At 42.3% G+C, this 21,931-nt stretch overlaps 1 protein-coding gene across 6 annotated transcripts in view; it reads right to left on the bottom strand.

Moving 5' to 3' along the window:
• The window catches only part of NAV2 (neuron navigator 2), a 372,685-nt gene that overhangs the window by 191,273 nt on the left and 159,481 nt on the right, over window positions 1-21,931 (bottom strand). For 2 of the 6 annotated variants that reach the window (XM_065065511.1, XM_065065510.1), the window contains exon 1: window positions 19,982-21,224. The exons of 2 other annotated variants lie outside the window; for them this stretch is intronic. In XM_065065511.1, coding sequence (XP_064921583.1) covers window positions 19,982-20,239 — 258 coding nt within the window. In that variant the 5' untranslated portion in view covers window positions 20,240-21,224. Of the gene's footprint in view, window positions 1-19,981; window positions 21,225-21,931 lie in introns of those variants that run through there. 2 more of the 6 variants (XM_065065512.1, XM_065065513.1) reach the window with 1 other exon arrangement.

The following is a 21,931-nucleotide window of genomic DNA, read 5'->3' on the forward strand; positions in this document are numbered from 1 at the left end:
AAAAAACATTCCCATTCCCCTTAAAATTATTTTCTTTCATTCTTAAGATCTAACAAGGCATTGAGTTTCTCAGCCAAAATCCCAAGCAAACGCTTGCAACATTAATGGATTTACATTTTTCCCCGAAACAGAGGTTTTGTAGCATAGTACACAGCAGCTACAACAGAGACATTTAGGTCAGATCCCCACCACGGGTCAGATCAGGTTTCCACACACGACAAAGACGACCTTGGTTCCCGAGTGCTGCCTGAAAGATTCATACCAAATAAATTACGCCCGCACTTCACTGGAAAACATCATGAAGGTCTGAAATACTGCAGCAGATGTTTTATAGAGACAGAGAATCTACAGATGAAGGTACAGAGAGTGGCTTTGTCACCAGACAGGAGGGGTTGAGGAGGGATCTCCTTTTTCCTTTGTAACTACATCTTCTCTGCATTCCCCTCCTAGGATTGCAATGAAACTCCGTATAATCAAAGGACAATTAAGTCACTTATGTTAAGTGCAAAAAAAAAAAAGTCATAATTTGATAATGATCCACTAATTTCAGCAAGATAAGACACTGATCACTTAGGGAAATCAAATTTGCACTGGTAATGCAGTGGCTGGACAACGATGAAGCAATGCAGAGATGTTCATTAACTCTGTGCCATATGCCACCAAATCCCAGTGCGTTTCTGACAGAGATGCTCCGAGGCTGGGAGGACATCGCGTCACCCCCCGTTCGATTCCTGCCATGTCACGCTGTACCAGCAAAGGCACAGTCTGGATTCACAAATCGTATTTACTTGATGGGTTTCAAGCTAGAGAAATACTTGTGTCTGGCAACCCAAAGGAAATCAGGCGCTTGCTCAAATTAACCACCAGTACTGAACGTGATACAATTAAATGTGAGGATCAATTAAGAGAAATTAAACGCTGACCACTGGCCTATCTCTGCCTCAGCTATACCGGAGTGACAGCAGCTATATATGCCATATGTTACCCAACCTATATGAAAACCTATGGGCTTGTAACGCCTGCCCACCCCATCCAGAGCAAAGTGTTTCCCCCCAAACACGGCAGAGCTTCCCCCACCAAACCCCAGCCTGGGCAGTTTGGGTCCTACCAGGAGCAGATACCCCCGGCTGCTCCTGTTTCTCCTTCTCCGAAACCACCTCTCACACTTTGCAACCAGCTCCCCCAAAACTTGTCATTATTCAGAACCTGATCATGCACAAAGAGAGCTTCAATTTTATATATATATATATCTATACATATATCTATACATATATATATGTATAGATATATATAGTTTTATATATTATCATCATTATTATTATTATTATTTTAATTTTACAGCATCACAGTGGATTTTTTTCCTCTCATTAAGAGAATTATCTATAATAGAAGTGTATCTTTAATGATCCTAATTGATACTCAATAGCTACTTAATCCTATGCAACTCCGATGCGGACACTGGAGGAAAGCAAGGTCTGGTTTGGTTTAGTTGAACACCACCAGATGGCAATGGCAGCCCAGCTAAACTGCTGCACGAACCGCTTGTTGTCTTTTTTCCTTTCACTCAGCCCTGGCCTGAGCTCATTTTAAATTTGCAAGCAGTTAAATTCAGTGTCAGACTAACCACGTGTAATAAAAAGATCCCCCACAGCTACTCCTGTTTAATGAGAAAATCCAAAGATTGGGTCAAACCACAGCAGCTCCCAAGAATCCATGAACGCTTCCAACCGTGCAAGTCCTGCTCTCTGTGCAGAAGACACAGCTGCCTCTTATCCATCACCGTCACTTCTGCAAACTGACATCCCTTTGGTGTATTTTTGATCCATAGAGTGAAAAAGTGGCCCTGAATCTCCCAGTACCCGTAGGACACTCCATTTTCTGCTACCACAGGACCCCATTACTTCTGATTTGTAACCTCCTTATGAAATTATGCAATAATACTTACCCTCGCATAACAGGACACAACACACTAACTCACTATACAAACTCTCAAAAAAGATGACATCTGGAAAAGCAGAAGATGATGATGCTTTTTGATGGCCCAAGAATAATAGAAATACACCAGGCCCGTATTTGGACAGAAAGCTCAATCAAAAACGGTGTTTATATTGCTCAGCTTTCAGTGAGGTTTCTATAGAAGTGAGTTAGGACCTGATGGTCTTACTTTACTAATTATTTTGCTTAAGTTTGACCACGAGGCAGAAGTGGCTTGGTGTACAGAAATTAGTTCCCATGTGCAAATGTAAGTCTAGCTACAGGCACCACACTAGATTATGATACTAAAAATCAAAAAGCAATTTGGCCTTATTCAGTATCCCAAGACTACGGTTTCTAAACTTTTCAGGCAGTTTAGTAAACAAATCTGTGGGGTTGTTTGTTTTTTAAACTGAGTTGTAGAAAGGATACAGTCCTAGGCAAACTCGTATACAGATCACATCTCTGATCTGACCTCACCAGTATCCCATTTGGAATTACAGTAAAGCAAAAATCATAGTCACTGATCTACACCTGATTTTCAGACTCACTTTGAGGCTGATCCTGAGCTCTGAAAGACTCCAGACCACCAGTAACTCCCAGTTCCAGCACCACAGCACCAGCAGCCACTCGTCTGGTCTGCAAGGACCAACTCACCCACTCAAAAGACATTTTATACAACCCTAAAGCAAACCTCGAATGGTTTGCATTGTAACCACTATTTTCTACTAAGGTTTTTCTGTTCATTTTTCTGGATCCACACCCGTATCTCTTTCCATACCAACTACTGAAGAGATAGAATGAACACCCAGGTCTCCATTAAGAGTTCTCAGTCCTTCCTGAGCTGAGCTGGAGAAAAGGTTTTAACAAAACACAAACAACTGATCATTTCAAATTAGCTATCTGACACAGACAATCTCTCTCCTACGTGTTGTTTTACCTACAAGGTATTAACCAACTTCGAAGCACGTAATAAACAATAAAATCCTGCCAAGGTCTACACAACACAGTGATCTAGAAGAGAACCTAGACCTTGGTCCTCCTCCAGAAGAAACACCTACCTGAATCCTCCCACTTACCCCAGCACAATCCCATGGTCTACACTGGCTTTCCCTGCTGTGGAGATGGGCTGGGAAGCAGAACTGAAACACCCAGTTCCCATGTGCAGCTTCTTAAGCCTGATAAGCAACAGCTGCCAGTCCCACCAGGGTCATCATGAAAAACTGAGCTGGGTGATGGGGAGGGGAAGAGAAGAAGCCAGCTGCAAAATATTAAGGCACACCCACTGATATCAAAAGCCTTATTCCAAGACTAGGAAAAGAAACATGACTGGAGAAAACAGAAGGTGGTAGAAGGAACGGGAATTATATTTTCTTGGCTTCCATGCATCATTGGAGACTTCTAAGACTGAGCATGTCCATCCTTAAGACGTAAAAGATTTATCTTCTGATAGGCAAAACCCATTTGCCACCTTCTTGTCAGAGTAGCAGCTGTTCAAATGCAAGTTACACACCAGGACTTCTTGTTCTGGGTTGCTTTGGTCTTTAAAACCAGTTCCAGTATTATCTGCAATTTTATTCATAAAGCTAAATTATGACTTTAACTGCAAGTTGTATTCTATCTCCTTCAGAATTTAAAATAAGAAATCAGAATATGAAATTACCCACTGACTCCAGCTGCAATATGCTTGTTCTTTCACACTTTCACCCACACTCATTGGAAATTCAGTTCAAATATGACAACTTGAAAATTGGCTTTAATCGCAACTAATACATGGAGGGTTTTTTTCCCCCCTCTTTTTGTTCCTTACATCTCATGAGCACCCAAAACAACGACATGTAGAGTGGAGGAAGGACAGTCAAATAACCCCACGTCTGAGCAACAGGCGTCAAACTCCACAAAACAAAACCAGATACCAAGAAACCCCAAAACACGCTTTAATCTGAACTATTCTGCCAGGCATTCAGCCTCGGGGCAAACACCGCAGCTATTCACAGCATCCGCTAATACTTCTGTGCCATTTCTAAGCCAGAGGACCAACGTTTTCCTTTCGGTCTCTCGAACTGAAGTGATGCAATGCGGTAAAACTGGCCGGACCCCCACAGAAAACGACCACACGAGCGGGGCTTTGGTCTGTGTTCAAACCGAGTAAAATCTGCAAAGCTCTACACGAAGCCAACCTGACGCACGCAGCAACACGGTAGCTCCAGATCTCTAGGAAAGCAGCTATTTTTAAACTGCGGTAGCAATGAGAACTGCATAAATTAGCATAATTCGCAGATAGTTCTCAGTTGACTGTGTTACATGCTACGAATTAACACTCTGCAGATTCCTGGCTTCTACTAACGCACTCAATCATGCAATTCATGGGGCTTAAAATCCCCTTTTTCTTTCCTCCAAAATCTCAACAGCCTTTTTCTCTTTACACCCCTCTTTTGCTTTTTCACAGCAGGACTATCAAAGGCTTGGGTTTCATTACAAATCTCACAAGGTTTTCCATGCGTAACTGGTGGTTATGTGGCTTCGTAATTGCAGGACATCCCACTATTTTCTCCGCTGGTGATTTTCTCCTTGTGGGCAGATGGCATGGAAGTGGAGTGCAGATGGTAACCCACAGCCCACAGACTCCTCATTATCATTTGAAATAGTGTACGCAGCTCTTCGATTCTTCTCTTTACATTATTTTCAGCGTTAAAGGACAAATTGCTGTTTTCAGAAGGCACAGCCAAAAGTAATGATATCTGTTTGCAGTTGAGAGCCTTCTAACAAAGGGGTAATGATGTGCCTTCTATCTTCATAAGTTATATTAAACTCCATAAATCATTAGTGGAAAGGATTTTAAATCACACATCACTTACTTTGATTCAAGTATTACCTTAAGAAAAAAAAAAAAACAGCAAGGAAAAAGCAGATCACACTGAAGCATGAAGGCTTCCCAGTCACACAGTTAGCTATTTAAGGTAATTTCATGGCTCCAGGTATCACTTTACCTGAGCTGCTTGGAATTATAATGGGTTTATCTCCGCAGAACACCTGTGAGATAAGGAAATGCTGCTGACAAATCGCAGGAGGCAGCAACGAGGTGACTCCTCTGCAGGTTCTTTGATGGCCTGGGGGTTCTCCCTGCCCCGTAAGGACCGAAACCCTTCTTGATAGAAAAGCACAGCTCAAAATGCCATAAAAACTACTCTTATCACGCTTTCAAGCTTTTTCACAGCATGTCCAGTCTGGTGGAACTGGCTTTCCTAACCTTTTGACCAGTTGGAAAAGTCCTAAAAACAGCAAGTTAAAAATATATGTGGTGGAAAATAGCAAGGAACGAAATAATAAGCATTAGAGGTCACGCCTGGATGCCTGAAAAGCTTCTATTAACCAATGGAAAAGCATTAAAAGAAATAAACTTATCCCTTAGTTATAAAAGGGAAACAAACAATACTTAAAACACCCAAGTGACACGGTTGATGAGGATTTAGTAACTCGCACTCAGCTCTCGCATGCAGCGTAACTGAAAAGTTGGATAATTTGCCCCTGTTCCAGAGGCCTGGAGTCAGACCCGATAAACACAAATAGCATCATTTCTTGGAAGTTTTGACCTAGCGCCTGACAACCAATCACTAAACCACACTATTCTACCTCAGCTGTAATGGAACCTTCTAAATTGTCTCACAAAATCATTTCTGTCTATATAAAGAATAGATACACATTGCTTAACTAAATTTACTGCCTTTAAGAGCAACCATTAGCAAGCCTTTTCCTCAAATGGCTGAAATTATTTGCATATTATACCTCAAAGACATTCGGATGTTCAACTGAGTTATGGTATACATACACCACATAAATAATGTGACTATACAGTACAGGGCTATAATCTTCCACAGCATGTAGGCATGCTAATGATCTTACACGTGGACAACACAAGACGATATAATGAAGTATTTCAGCACTAAGAGCAATTTATCTTGTCTACATTCATGGAAGAAGATTATAGGACGTCATCTTCTTAGTGGTTTCCCTTTCACAACAAAAAAAGACAATAATCAGTTTTCATTAGGGAAGACTTGTCCTTTCTGATGTACTGACATGACTTTCATGTCCTACACGCCAAATACAGCACTGATGGCAATTGAATAACTACACAGCATGTTCTAACACAAAGGTTTATAAAGGGTAATTGAAATGCTAAAACTTCAGATGTAATATTGAAGGATTTACACATGTCAAAAGAACCTAAGAGATATGTTTTCTCTCCAGCTTAATGACTTGTGCTTGAAACTAGTAAGGGTCTTCAGAACTGACCATTTAAAATCTCAGCTCAAGTCACAACTCGAGAGAATAAAAAACTTCCAGAGGAAGGGAAAACGGCATCATATGTGCCTTAAGGAAGCTCTGACTTCTTAAGCCCATCTTCATCGCACAGTATCTCCCAGTTCACCCAAAGCTTGTTCAGAGCTCTTTGACATGAGAGGCCCCATAGCCCATGGAAAGGCAAGAGAATTTTGGCAGGGGATGAAACACTGTGCCAGCATTTCTGACGCAGTAAGAGTGACTCTATCGCACATCTGCTCCCCTGCCAGAAGCTGAATCTGCCGGTGACAAGGTCAATTTTGAGAAGGGTTGGTATTAAAAGATTATGCTCCTTCCATCTTCTCACTGAGGCTGCACTAATTATTTCAGGGGAGCGAAGGAATTCTTTGATCCCCCAACTCTTCCTCCCCTCACAAGGTGACTCCGGCTGCCGGCACAGCACCCAGGGGAACGGCACAGCACATCCTAATTCCATAATTGTGGAATTAGCCATTTTCAACCTTGAAATTTAACCCTAAGAAATTGAGTATGCAGTAATCCACGTAATCCAGGCCTCTACACCTGTCCCTCTTCCAACTAATCTCGCCACCCTTCATCATGTCACATGTTAATTTAGAGTCCTGTCTGCTAAGGTCAGCGTAAGTGGGTGCTCAGGAAGCTGCAACAAGCATTTGTCACACGACAGGACCAATTATTTCCTTTGTGAACCCTGTGAGATATAGAAATACCAACAGAGAGCAAAACCCTTCCCTGGCGACGCATAAACCATCTCTACAAATGTTCTGGGAAGCGGCGAAGAGACAGAACATATAAATAAATAAATGCATGCAGCATAGCCCCGGATAATGCGATCTGCTGGTATTAAGTTTTCTCCTGAAGGAGTTAAGTATATACCAGCTGCTCTACATTAAACCGAGCTGGCATTTTAAATCATGCAAATTAGCTGTGCTACCAGCCATTCCAGCCCAGCCTTTAATGGCATTGCAATAAAAACGATGCAAAATGCTGGCCAAGCCAAGCCCTGCCATTTCAGCTGCTGTTAGAGGAGAACGGAGGAGGGATGGTGACGGCACCGAGGGATGCTGCAGCTATTCGCAAGATGGTTTACAAGACACTCCATCCACCACAGGTGTTGTTCATGCGACTAAAATGCGTGCACGGAAAGCCTAACGTTTTCATTTGTTGAAAATCCATTTAATATGAGCTGCTAAGAACCACTGCAAAATTATCTAGAGTTAAATTATTTGCCAGTGGAATACCGAAAATTCAAATATCTCTCTTTGCTTAACGCTGTGTAATAAACACTGAGTGGATCTGACGGGCCATCGGCTCAGAAATGCTGACACAGCAGCCTAGGGGTGGCATCAGTCCCCACCCTGTCTCACATCAAAGGACATTTCTCAGGCTATGAGGATAACAGATAAAAATTTGTCCTTGTTCAATGCAAACCCCATCTTCTGCTGAATTTCAGAGAGCTCAGGAGGCAATAAAGAACACTAAATCTTATCTAGTTCATGTTGTTGCAGCCAAGAGATTAAGCTTCTTCAGCACCAATCTGAAACGGTGCGTAGGAGAGTGAAGGATCTGCTATGGAGTTGTCTATGAGCTTTGCAGACTCGTGTTTTTTTCAGGTTCTTTTATATGCCTTTTTACCCCCTCTTTTTTTTCCTTCTTCTTTCATTTTTTTCTCCTTTTTTCAAGTGCCTACTGCAGCAATTAGTAGGTTCAACACAGGGAAGCTGTGTTGAACATAAGGGTACAGCCGCTTTACTATCCAACCTGAGAGACCAAACCAAACCACCGGTGGGTACGATCCCACCGCACAATTCTGCGTATGCGCCACAAATCACTCTACATGCGCCAAACCCTGCCAGGTAAAAGACAGAAAGGCCACCTCGTGCAGGCAACCACAAGGAAAATGTCCATTGCCGCAGTGAGGGAAGTTTGTATCTGACTGCTGGGAAACAGGATCCTAGGCAACCGCTGCTCTTCGCTCTTGAAAAGCAGAAAGTGGGTTTTTGTTTTGTAAATTAAAGCAAATTCATTAGAATTCCCCTGGGGAGGTTGTGCAGGGATAAACAGGCACTGCTGCCTCCCCTCCCCAGCCCCGTGCTGGATGGCAGGCACCTTTTTGCCAGCTTCCCTTGGCAGGGCTGCTTTGGCACGGTACCCCGGAGCATCAGACCCCGTGCGCTCCAGAGCCCGTCCCGGGGGAGTAATGCTGAAAATACTCCTTCCCAAAATAATCCATCCCAATTAAGGCACAGGCAAGTCTGGAATACGTACGGCTTGTCCTGAGAAGCAGACTGACCCACAGTTATCCAGCAAGAAAAGAGAAACCCATTTCTAAGCTGTTGCTGCAAACGGCCGATGCACATTTGATCTCGGAACACACGTGACACTTTAAAAATTAGTTTTGAAGACTTAAATATCTGTAAGACTCTTTGAAATGAAGAATGATTTGTAACTGAATCAAATTTGTCTTATCAGACCAACCTATTATTGTGTCGAACAGCTTTAATTAAAGTTGCACACTGATCTTTGTGGATGGAAATGTGTCCTCTACATCTGCTCCAGGTCCTTAACCTCCAACACACACACACAGATACTGTTCTCAGATTAATTTTTGTGAAGAAAATATAAAATTTCATCACACTATGTCAGTTTAAGGAGTATTTCTGACTCCAAAAGACATGACATGAATCATTATATCTGCTTGATTTTACAATACTACGCATGACAGATGTCTGTCTGACAGAGGAAGCAAATTTGCTAGACCCCTTGTACAAGTTGATTAGAAATGGCTTTCTGCTAATTAAAGCCAAAATCTGAGAAACAGCTAAAACAGATACTATGTGGAAAGAAAGCTGTTACAAAGACTTGTACAAAATGACTATTTAACTTACCAGTACTTAAGTCACCTGGAGTTTCCAACAGTGGACATGAGTGGACATGGCTAAAGAAAAAGGAATCTGTTTCTAAATATTTGTTTCAAGACATAGAAGTGTAATAAAGTCTCGTTATCTGTGTTCATCACAACATATCTGGATCAGCAACATGAAATTCCGCTACGGTATCAATTTGTTCTACCAAAGGCCAAGTATATAGAATTAATAGGTGGCAGAAAAACACAATATAACAATAAATTCTGGTCAGCACTTTCAGTAGGAGATAAGTGATCCTGTCAGGAAAGATTCAGCTCATCACATGAAACTAAAAGGTATTACTACAATAGTCTTCACAACTGAGAATGTCTCTCCGTTGTTCAAATGGCAGATCCATCAAACAGGTTACAAAGAGGCTGAGACATCCACCCTACAAGATTGTCTTCCTACACAACTTGGAAAACTGTAGTTGCCCATTAGCAAAAAGCCCACGTCAGCTTCTACAGTGTTATTAGGGAGTAAGTCAGACTGTCAAGGGTTTTGTTGTTGCTGTGGGGTTTTCTTGTCTGGTTACCCTGTTTTTTTGTTTATGTATTTAATGCCTCTGGGACCATCGTGTTGAAGAACCCATCCTTCTCCACCCAAGGCATGGAGAGAGCAGCACATCATGTACCTTGGCCCCTACTCCTGTGAGCTCCTGGAGCACGAAGGAAGGACTAATAAATGGCACTTAGAACTCTTATGAATAGGCAGACTTCTACTTTCAAAGGAAACGCTGATTAATCCATCAATTTACTGCCCAAGAATTAACGTTTCACAGACCTGACCGTGTTTTCTTGTCAAGCATAGTACTAATGCTACCAAACCAATACCTGCCAATCCCTCGTTCCTTGGTCTCTACAATTCATAAGTTTTCCTTCTTGCTTATATAAAACAAAACCTTGACAACTACCGTTGGAAAGTAGCCCATGGACTTTCTCTACAGCTGCTGGTTCCTCCAATACAGCCTTGCTTTGCTACCTACAGACAATTCTGAAGTCTACAATATAAATGTGGACACACCACAACTCACTTTTGTATTATACCATGGTGGTCACCACATAAAGGACAAGGCAGAAGAAACACACTAATATTAGTGACAGGACAGGTAAAATAAGGAGATTTAGGGACTCTTTCCAACTATCAAAGAGAGGATATGGCAACTTCTAGCCATAGCTGTAGAGAAAAAGGCCATGCAAGCTGAGAATAGGAAGAGGACTTAGGGTAATATTCAAGACAAGGGATGGACACAAGGTAAAATTTAAGAAGAGGCTATGGGATAAACCAGGCATTGTCAAAATAGGATGATATTACAGTCCAAAACTGAACACGCATAGGGAGAAACGTCCTGGTAAAAGTGTATTTTGAAATCTAGAAGTTAGATATTTCTTTCCTCTCATGTATTGTTTTCCCACATGTTGCTTCCAACTCTAAAATAACTGAAAAGTAAAATGAAAAATAATCCAAGGATAGCACACCTAAAAATACTTTCAAGATGAAAAAAAGGGGTAGAACCATAATAAAGCTACAGATCTCACCCTGTTTTAAACTAAGAAGTGAAATGGTTTCACTGTTATTTATTTTAATAAATGGTTTATTTGTTCTAAGCTTTAGCTGTTATTTCCATGCCTATGATTTGCAAAACTGAAGAAACGGAGAATGTTTCCACAAACTATTGCAGAAAAAACAATTTACAGATAAAATTAGAGGCATGTAAGTAAGTGCCAAGTGTTTGACTGAATTCCAGTTCTTGGTGAATGGAAAACCAGCAGCTTCCTGTTACAAAATGTACCAACAGTTCATATCTAATAATACACATAAAATCTGACCATTTATATACTTCAAATACAGATGTTCCTAAAAATAATATTCAAACAGGGTATTTTTAGCCAGGTGAACTTCTCAGGAGAATGAGATTCTACAGTTTGCTGCAAGGAAAAAATAAATTAATGGGTTAAATTTTAAGAACATCTCTTGATTTATACCAGAATAAAAGTAGAAAGATTAGCCTCCAAAGCTTAAACAAGTGGAAAGCAAATGGGGAAAAATGGAAGAACAGAACACACATCATTCCACTAAAGGCCCAGCTATCACTTTATCCAACTGTATCTTCTTAAGCAGCACTTAAAATATTTATTCTCTGTTGCAAATTTGGGAAGTTCAAACAAAATAATTACTGATTTAAATCCCTCCTTTATTTCTTCTATTTGGTAGGAAAAGGGAAATTGTTGGCTAAAGCATTAAGATACTCTAGAAATAAACAGAGATTTACATCTAGTGGTGAGATAATCTAGAAACTGAAATTACAGAGCAGACAATGTTTCTCAAAGGGAAATAAAAAATAGCCAAAAGCAGCCTTCAATTTCCAAACCCAAGAACTGAATCTGCCTTTCCAATCTCAGTAAAATAAAGACTTTTCTTCTGATACCCTCTCACCAGAAAAAAAAGAACACAGGTGGTGTTGGCCTCATAATTTTATTTCTTTTTGGTACCTCCCAGATACTTGAAACTGGAGAAAGGTTCATGCTTTGTTTACCAGTCCCCTTCTTTACAATTTGATTTTTCTTTTTGAGAAGTGAAGCTCAGGTCTAGCACCAGTCATTTTAAAACACAGTATCTGTTGTTTTCTTCTAGTTATATCCCTGTACCTCTCTGCGTCTCCTAGAGATTCCTTCAGGACAGGTTTCTGATGAGAGAACTCTGGTACTGCTCAAGTCCTGCCTGTGCTGGGTCTATGATACACACAGGTGCTTTGTCTTTCAGTTCCTTCACGTTACGCTTGCTCCTCAAATTAAAATTCTTCTATCCGTATTTGAACAGTCACAAATCAGATACATCAGGTAGCAGCTGGGTAGATGGAAACACTTAATTCTTCCGTGTTGAAGTCAAGTTCAGTTCCAACAAGCCCCCAGCAGAGAGTGGGTGTCTATCAGAACTGAAATACAATGCATGCACCAAGAAGGCTGGGGAATGATCTATTAGAGAGCAGCGTAGGGGAAAGGGACCTGGGGGTCCTGGTGGACAGCAGAATGACCATGAGCCAGCACTGTGCCGTTATGGCCAGGAAGGCCAATGGCATCCTGGGGTGTATTAGAAGGGGGTGGTCAGTAGGTCCAGGGAAGTTCTCCTGCCCCTCTGCTCTGCCCTGGGGAGACCACACCTGGAATATTGTGTCCAGTTGTGGCCCCTCAGTTCCAGCAGGACAGGGAACTGCTGGAGAGAGTCCAGCGCAGCCACCAAGATGCTGAAGGGAGTGGAGCATCTCCCGTGTGAGGAAAGGCTGAGGGAGCTGGGGCTCTGGAGCTGGACAAGAGGAGACTGAGGGGCGACCTCATTAGTGTTTACAAATATACAAAGGGTGAGTGTCAGGAAGATGGAGCCAGGCTCTTCTCGGTGACAACCAATGACAGGACAAGGGGCAATGGGTATGAGAAGAAACTTGTTCCCGGTGAGGGTGGCAGATCCTGGCCCAGGCTGCCCAGGGAGGTTGTGGAGTCTCCTTCTGTGCAGACATTCCAACCCGCCTGGACACCTTCCTGTGTAACCTCATCTGGGTGTTCCTGCTCCATGGGGGGATTGCACTGGATGAACTTTCCAGGTCCCTTCCAACCCCTGACATTCTGGGATTCTGTGAAAGAGAAGTTCTGTGGAATGCACAATGGACAAACAATCTAGGAAATTAAAAAGCAAATCTTGAAAAGCTGTCAAAGAAATTCCCCACTGCAAAGACATGCAAGGAGGAAGAAAAGAATTATTAACTCATTTTTGGCTAGAGGACCAAAGTGTCCTGCTTGGGTGTAGCCGTAAATGAAGTATCAGGGAAAAGGTGATTAAAATTACTTACTAAATCAAGGATGAAGAAAGTTAAAGCGTTCACTTAAGAAACACAATTTTATGGCATAAACTAACAGTTTCAAGGGCAGAGGGAGAACACATGGACACCATATGCATAAGCATTTTGAACTGATTAACAAGTAGCAGCAAAGAAGAAAGATAATCTAATAGTCAGGGGACTAGCAAGTAATTTTCTACAGCACTGCAGACTTCATGACCTTGGGTGAGTTTCTTTGTGCCTTAGCCAATCATTTATAAAATAAGAACAATATCCCCACCTCTAAGGAGTGCTCTTAGGTTAAGTATGTTAAAATTTGGAAGCTCCTATTAGCAAAGATCAGAGAAATAGCATACAAATTAAATTGGAAGCAGGAAAAAAGGTCATAATAAATGAGTGTTTCAAAACCACTACTATGGACCGGAAAAACTTGAGTGAATTCAACTGCAGCGTTATTAGCTCAACAATAAATAGATATCTCTACAAATCTTATCTTGGGCAATTGGACAGTAAAGGTGTCTGTATTTAGGAAGGAACATCATATGATGAACAAATGCTCTTTTAATCAAGAACTGTCACAGTTAAACTGAAATCAGAACAAAAAACCATTTTCACTCATTATCCAGTACAATTAAAAACTAAGTGGAACTTTGAATCCAAGTTTGACCCCTTGCATATTCTAAATGAAAACTTGATAATCAAAGAATCTTGCGAGTTTATAGTGCAATCTCACATCTTCTGTTCAAATGCATTAAAAAGCGTACCTCTTTATATTAAAAGACAGATCACTGAAAACTCCATGTTAATAATCACAATAAAACAACTTGAGAATTATTTTCTTGTGTTCTGTGTGGTAATATTTCATATGTAACAGGCCCGGAAGGATTTAATATTTACTGATATGAATCTATAAACATATTATCAAAACCATTATAATCATAACTAGAAAAAGAATGTGGCTACTTAATAGCCTCAGATTGCTTATAGTGTGTCAAAAAAAGTCCATCAGAAGGCAAGATACAGCAAGGATTTATTCGGAGGAATGTACTTAGGTACATAATTATATAAGCAACCTCGTTTATACTGATTTAAAATGTTTGTGGTTATATCTTTTGATAGCCTGAATCTATAGTTTCTCCTAGATTTTCCCAACTTTTGAGTAAAATTTCTCCTTTGTGCACATCCTAAACGTGACCTCATTTGGTTTCTTCCAGCATTGCAAAAAGCTATCTTTTGTGGTTATCAGTATTACTCACCACATTTCCCATAATTTCTTTTATAATTAGCTCAGCACTGGTAGTGAGACCAAATTTTACACCACCGAGGCAGCTCATATAATGGCACTCAAAACAGCTAATGTAAATCTAAATTTAAATTGGGTCCAGATAAAGATTTACCTGATTTCTACCCCTTCTGCAAGAGGGTTCTGTAGTAAAACCATGAAGCCCAGTATCCTACAAAAAAAGGCTAATGCACGTGAGAATGGAAGGCATAATTTCCCTGCAATATGCTTTATTCATCTTTCTATGAAGCTTCGCGTTAGCACGACAGCGATATGGAGGTATAAACGGCTTTTGACAAAGTTAATTAAAGTGTAGAAAAGTAATTAGCAATATCTGAACTATAAGGCTTCATTTGGACAGCTGATGGCATGGGAACGGGATGGTGAGGCAGAGGAACCAACAGCCAACAGACTGCAGGTCTCACGTGGTTCATCAAATGGTTGATCTGAGCCTAAATTTGAAGAGTGGAAAAATACTGGAGCAACCTACGAATCAATCAATTTGTGAGCAGCTTGGTGGCTGAGGGGAGACCTTCTGATCTCTGAACTGCCTGAAGGAGCTTGGTCTCTTCTCCCAAGTAGCAAGTGATAGGATGAGAGGAAATGACCTCAAGTTGTACCAGGGGAGGTTTAGATTGGAGATTAGGGAAAAATTCTTCACTGAAAGGGTTGTGAAGCACTGGGACAGGCTGCCCAGGGCAGTGGTGGAGTCACTAACCCTGGAGGGGTCTAAAAGGCATTTAGATGAGTTTCTTAGGGACATGGTTTAGTGCCAGAATTAGGTTATGGTTGGACTCAATGATCCTGAGGGTCTCTTCCAACTGAAATAATTCTATGATTCTACTTCAAGGCAGTGCAAAACTGACTGAAAAACACCCTGAAATTAGTCAGTAGTGTGCTATCAACCTGGGAATGGCTTCCCAATAGATCTGTAGTGGAGCTTCTCTACCAATTCCATTCCATACCACTGTCATTGACTTGGACTACAGGATGGCTATATAGCAAAAAAACAGGGTTGCTTCTAATCTCCACAAGTACTGCAATGTTTTGAGCACAACCTAGATCTAGAACAGCCCAGATGTAGATGATGTTCACAAACTGGGAAAGAAGAACTAAATTGCTAGAAGAAAAATTCAGTGTAAGACTAGAAGACGGGGAGATCTAGAATGCCCAGGATCTAGAATGACCAACTCAATATGATCTTCACAAACTGGGAAGAAAAATCTAGCTGAGCAAGGTAGTTTTATTGCAGACAATATCTATGCAGTTTTGAACTGAATTAAAAGAAGGTTACAAGAATTTAGTTTGCCTGGTGTAGACAAAGAGAGCTGTAACACCTAGTGAGCACCTGCCTTCCATGTCCACCACAGGAGGACCATCGCCCAACTTCCAGCAAATGAATTTGCAAAGAAGGTTGCAAAGAAATACCGAGTCTCACCCCTCTCTGCCAAATATTCAAGACAGTTATGGGTAATTGCTGAACATACAGATTTAATACCAGGTTCAGTAGGTGCCTGTCAACTGGAAGTGTTTTAGTGGAAGGGTAGGACCAATGACTTAGAGGTCCTGGTGCTTTTAAGACTGCTACACTTGCTTAAGACACAAACTGATTATTTTTTTAGGTTCTCCAGAGAATGAAAATCAAGAAGCTAGAAAATAGAACACAGCAGCAATAAACATGGTAATTAAATCCATGATCTCCTTTGGTGGCTTTCACAACAACATGGCAATAGCCTGTATTCCTGGAACAGCATCTACCTTCTTGCAACCTGCATGAAAAATCTTACCATGCCCATGGACTTCTAATTGGCAATGACTTCTGTCTTAAGTAACTAATGCAAATTTAGTAGCCAAATAAATACGACTTTTTCACAATAACTAATAAATAACATTTTGTATATGGAAGATCACTATCTTGCTATCTACTTGACCAAAGTTTCTCTGGCAACAAAGTTAAATATTTCCAAAACAATGCTCTCTAAATATGGGTACAATTTATTGGCGGCGTTTTCAAATTAGACAAAATAAGCACCAGTGCAACAGTAGGATACTGTTGTGTACGGCACAGGGAATTTAATATGGAAAAATGAATTGAGAGTGTGTATCAGTAACAATAAAATAGGAATTATACTGCCATGATTCATCGACCTAGGATTTCCAGCTAGCATTTACAATGGGTTTGATGCTAAAACCCTCAGACCTTCCTTTGGAAAGTGGTTCTGAAATACTCTGAAGAACGCTTTTTATAAATTGCACGGCATTTTAAATAACACATTGCCCTTATATGGCCTTAAGGCACAAAACTTCCAGTTACTATAAAATCCAGTTTAGACATGTAAAACCATACCAAGAAGAAAAAAAAGAAATCAAAATACTGAGGAGTTTTCACTGACAGCACATTTCTCAAGTGGGACACCTTAATTTTCAGTAGTTAAAAAGAAAAAAAAGAGTATTTTAATGAATAGCACCTTCAGTGCTATTATCAAAGAATGAGGCTCAAGATAGGTACCACCTAGCACCAAAAAAGCTCATGAACCTAGCACTGGTGTGCCAGTGGCTTGAAACACACTAATCCAGCATTAGAACATGGTCCAGTATCTTCACATGGTGACTTCTGGTCTCTGCACCAGACACTTCTCCAGAATAAGTAGTAAAGTAAGCGCAGAGAAACAGGCAGACACAAATTCCAAGTGGAAGTGTTCATACACCATGATGGGAGAGAAAAATTAACGTGTACAACCTCCCTGTTTCATCGCCATCATCATCTCTTTCCAACAGCAGATGTCCTAAACAAGAGATCAAATTGCTCTGTCCTTATTCTGTACACGGAACTGAATTCTTTGTTGTGTAGTGCAAAGAGGAGCAACTTGAACAGGATTAAGAGCAACTCCCTAAAATACTCCCAGAACATCCTGTGGTTTGTTGATTATGAAACCATTCAGAGATAAGAGTTTGAATTCCCTTGTGTTGAAATAGAAACTGAACTCAGATACCCCACACTGAGCAAACGCTCAGCAGTTGTACAAAAGCAATTCTTTGCCACTTGTGTTGAAAGTGGCCTGATATCACCTTGCATTTCGATAGAAACAGCTTAATCCTTGAACTTCAAGAGGGAGTTTGTGGCTGCAAACTTCAAGTTCAGCCTCAGCATGGAATACAGCACAAGTTAAATAGAGTTTGGTCGTTCTTATTTCTGCTCTTCGGTCTTTGATCCAACAGCCACAATCGTTTTAATTCTCTGTCTACCCACACAGGGGATGTTCTGTCCTTCCCCATGGGCTGCAAACTCCATGCGGGGACCAAGATCCACAGAAGACAGGTGCCAAAACATTTGGTGTCGGGCCAACTTCAGGATCTAAACTCAAAATGTCATGGTAAGAATATAACTTTTCTCAGTCACAGAGGACACCAGATGCCTGTACAATAAAATGGTGAGGGCCACATTGGTGCTTAAGATAAAATATCCAGAGAAGCAAGTGATCACCCCCATATGATTCTTGAGATATTTAGTCATAACGCGGTGTTTAAGACTAAGCCTTACTAGGCTTACTATCAGAAAGCCTGAAAATGTAGCTGAAGGTTTTCCAAGATCAAAATGCTGCAGCTGCTGTCACAGCACCTGGCAGCTGCCCATCCATCCTGTTCCTCCTCCCTTGGGAGGGATGGACAGGAGGACAAGAAAGAAAAGTGCCCTTGATACAACTGGAAAAATCTCCTTTACACATAGAACAATGTTCTAAACTGCCACCTTGAATGGCAAAGACCTGCACGCTTCTGTGGACAGAGGGATCAAAGCTGGATCAATAAGACCAACAAAAAAGGACTGTGTTTATTCAGGATAATGGACAGTAAAACAAACCTCACTGGTTCACACCTTAAAAGGTGCTGGTCATCTGCTGAGACCGCTACCCAAATGAGGTTAGTGACAACAGCAAAGCTTTGGATTTCTCCTACTCTTGAAGTTATTCAAAACTCAAAATGATCTGAAATTCTTTTGGCCAAAAATCACTCCCTGTTTAAATATAACAAGTTAGCACGAAGACCCTTTCATCATCAGGATAGAAAAGAATGAGGTTTGCTCCACATCTGCATCAGGGTTAAAAACCCCATAGAATGCTGCAAACGGCTGCCACTGGCAGGATCTCTCAGATTATAATCTAAGATGATAAAGTATTTATGAATAACAATTACTTTTGCAGGAAAGTATATTTCTATGCAGAAACTGAGGTGTGTCTGAAAGAGCGGCATATAATGAGATTCTGCTGACATCTCATAATCCAAGGACAGACTCCAGCACAAGGAAAAAGCCTGCTTGTTTTTCCTTTAAGAACAAGATGTGATGGGCAAGTCACTCCATCTGCTGCCACCACTACTCGTCTCTCTCCTTTTCCTGCTCCCGGTCCCTCAGGAACTGCTACAGTCATATTTGCCTGGTCTGAGCAGCACCATGTGTCACCCTGCATATCCCAAAATGCAGGGCATGGGGCCAAATGTGCCCAGTCAGTAGCCACACTTGTCTTAAGAGAACAGGGTTACGAGGACATAGATTTTAAAATCTAGATGGGAGGGATGGCCCATTATTCCTCAAGGAAAGTAAAGGAGGAAAATAAAAGAGAGAAGTATCAGTCGTCATTTCCCTATCCCAGTATAATGGTATCACCTTCTACCGGGCTCAGCTATTGGTAGAAGCAGCTTGTAATGTATATGGCTGTTGCCAAAATCCATCACGCCGCTATACGGCAGTGTCTATAGAACGTTAATGAATTCTGCTTGCTGCAGCAGCCTGTCTGCTCTGCTCACACCGTAGTACGCGAACACGGACTCTGCTCCTGCTGCCGAGCACACGCGGCATCGGCGGCACAGGGCAACCCCGGCCACGCTCAACACCGCCGTGCTGACAAAAATTAAACGAGCTGGAAAAGGAACATTCCTCCTCCCTACACAGGAAGCAGCATGCATAAAAATAGGTTAGAGAAGTGATGCACATGAAAGGGAAACCTAAAAAATGCATACTGATCAGGTGCTGCATCCTATGATGTCATGCACATACAGTATTGAAACAATTCCACTTGTGTATTCATTTAATATATAACCTATTTAATTAGAACGACATGCACATTGTAATTTAGCATCAAGCACTGCCTCCCATCCACTCCCCACACAACTACAAATACAAAACATTCACACGACTGACGCTCCACACCAGTACATGACCACACACAAAACACATTCGTGACAACCAGCAATCTCTCTCCCCATCCCAGGCGCGACCCAGCCCTGACAATTAGCACCTACAGAAAGAACACAAAGAACACACCCCAGAAACAACACCTCTACCATCTCCCTTCTGCAAATCCCCCAAGTTGAAGCAAAGGCGATAGAGAAGGCAACAGAGGCAAAGGGCACACACAGCTCCAGCCCTCCCCACCCCAGCAGCTCCACCATGCTGACAAAATTACAAAGCCACCCCTCGCTAACACATGCCACTATGCGGAATATAAAACATTCCGCCGCTGCGGACAGATGTTGTTACATACACACACACACATGCAGCCCTTCTCTTGCTGCTGGTCACACCACTGTCTTGCCTCAGAAAACCTGCTACACATTCAATACAGACACAAATTCCCACATACACCTCCCCAGCATTTGGTGCCTTCTAACCTGTGTGTCAAATCCATTCTCTACCAAGCAGCTCTTCCTTGGTGGGAGCCCATCTCCTGTGTTCTCTTGTCCATTCGGAGACTTGAGAGGAATCTGGCTGGAATACAATGGCTTCGTCACCTCCACCTTGTTCCCAAACTTCAGGTAACAGGGCTGTGGGATGGTCCTGGCCGTCGGGACATGCACGATGGGAGCAGCGCTGTGTATGGGTTTAGGTAGTCCCGATTTCATTTTGGAGGCTACCAGGATGGCTGGCATTTTCTCTTTCTGCTCTCCTAACACGTTTCTGTCAGCAGTGGCAACAGCAGAGACAGCAAGCAGGGAGGGAGAAAAGGACACGGTGGGGAAGATGCTCTACACTGGAGCAGTCTGCTTTACTGCAGGGATCTCCAAAACCAGCTTAGAATTTAAAACCGACAATTAAAAAAAAATAATAAAGAAAAAGGAGGAAAGAAAAATAAAATAAAACCACACCACTTTCAGCCTAAAATATCTCCCAGCTTTACGCCAGCCTTCCACCTGTTTCCTCTAATATTATTTTCAGTTCTTCACTGCAGTCCTCCTTTCTATTTCTGCTGTTATTTAACTTGCTCCTTCCTTTCTCTGGCTGACTCCTGTAATTTTCTTCACTGGAAATGAGAGACTTTCACTCCATTATCTCGTCACTGCATCTCCAAAGTGAGGCAGCCTTTTGGAATAAAATGAAAAGGAACCTGCTGCTGCATATGCTTCCCCTTCCGTACGCACTGGAAAGCGAGTGAGCAGGATTTCCAGCTTAAGATGTCTTTCTTCAGTCTTAGCCAAGAAGCAGATGTAGCTCAGTGTGTTAATGACTGATGCCCTTGGATACGAGCCTTAGAGAATCAAGCTTCTTAAGCCTTAAGAGCTGCGAACAGGACAACGATGCCGGAGCAGGAGGAGAAACGTCCGCCGGCAGCAATTTTAAATAAAAATACGCCAATGGCCACCAAATTTCCCGGCTCCCCCCAGTGCTGGAGGATTCAAAAGAAATACAAGAAGCGAGTAATTCAGCTGTCAGAGGGAAGGGAAAGCAGCCGCCGCCACCGCATTTTCTCCTCCCGCAGTGGAGCGGGGTCCCGCCCGGCGCATCCCGCGCCTCTGCCCGGCGGGGGCGGCCCCGGACCGGCCCCGCCTGCTCCGAGCGGGAACACGCACCAACTAATAAATAAATCAGTGCTCTCTGCAGGGGGAGGAGCGGCCTGGAGTCCTGCGGCGGCAGAGAGCCCCCGGCAGAGCGGCTCCGAGGGGAGGGATGCCCGGGGGGGCGGGATGCTCGGAGGGAGCTGCGAACCGGGTTCTTTTTGAAATTAAAAAAAAAAAAAAAGCAGCGCTTTCAAATAAAAACACCTGGAGATGACTCATTGTTCGTTGCTGTTCGGGAAAACCGCCGCTGCCAGCGTCAACAGGAATTTGAATAAGCACAGTGAGTAATGCAGGCCTATTATAGCAACACTTGGCTTTTTGGATTCCTTCTGTCACTGTCACAGGTTCCTCCCGGTGCTGCTCTGCAGATGCCACCATCCCTTATATCCCCCCGACTCCCTGTGCAGGACACATTTGGGAGGTGCCCATATTCCTCTCTCTGCCCACAGGGCACCATCAAGGATTATCAGCATGGAAACCAAGAGATGCCTTAGGATCCGTAAGGGCGTTTTAGCAGTGGAATATACACCACCACAACACCTAATTTTCAGACAGCCAAAGGCTTTGAGTTACCACAGAGGCTTCTTACATTATATATAGAGAGAAAGCACCCCGGAGTGATCTCACAAAGCGAACAAAAGATGTGGGAGTGAAATGTGCACTTTAAATCACATCCTCATCACAGCTCCGGGTATCACAGAATCACAGAATAGTTTGGGTCAAAGGGACCTCCAAAGCTCCCCCAGTGCCCCCCCTGCCATGAGCAGGGACATCTTCACCAGCTCA

This window comes from Columba livia, chromosome 5 (genome assembly GCF_036013475.1).
Source record: "Columba livia isolate bColLiv1 breed racing homer chromosome 5, bColLiv1.pat.W.v2, whole genome shotgun sequence".
NCBI lineage: Eukaryota > Metazoa > Chordata > Aves > Columbiformes > Columbidae > Columba > Columba livia.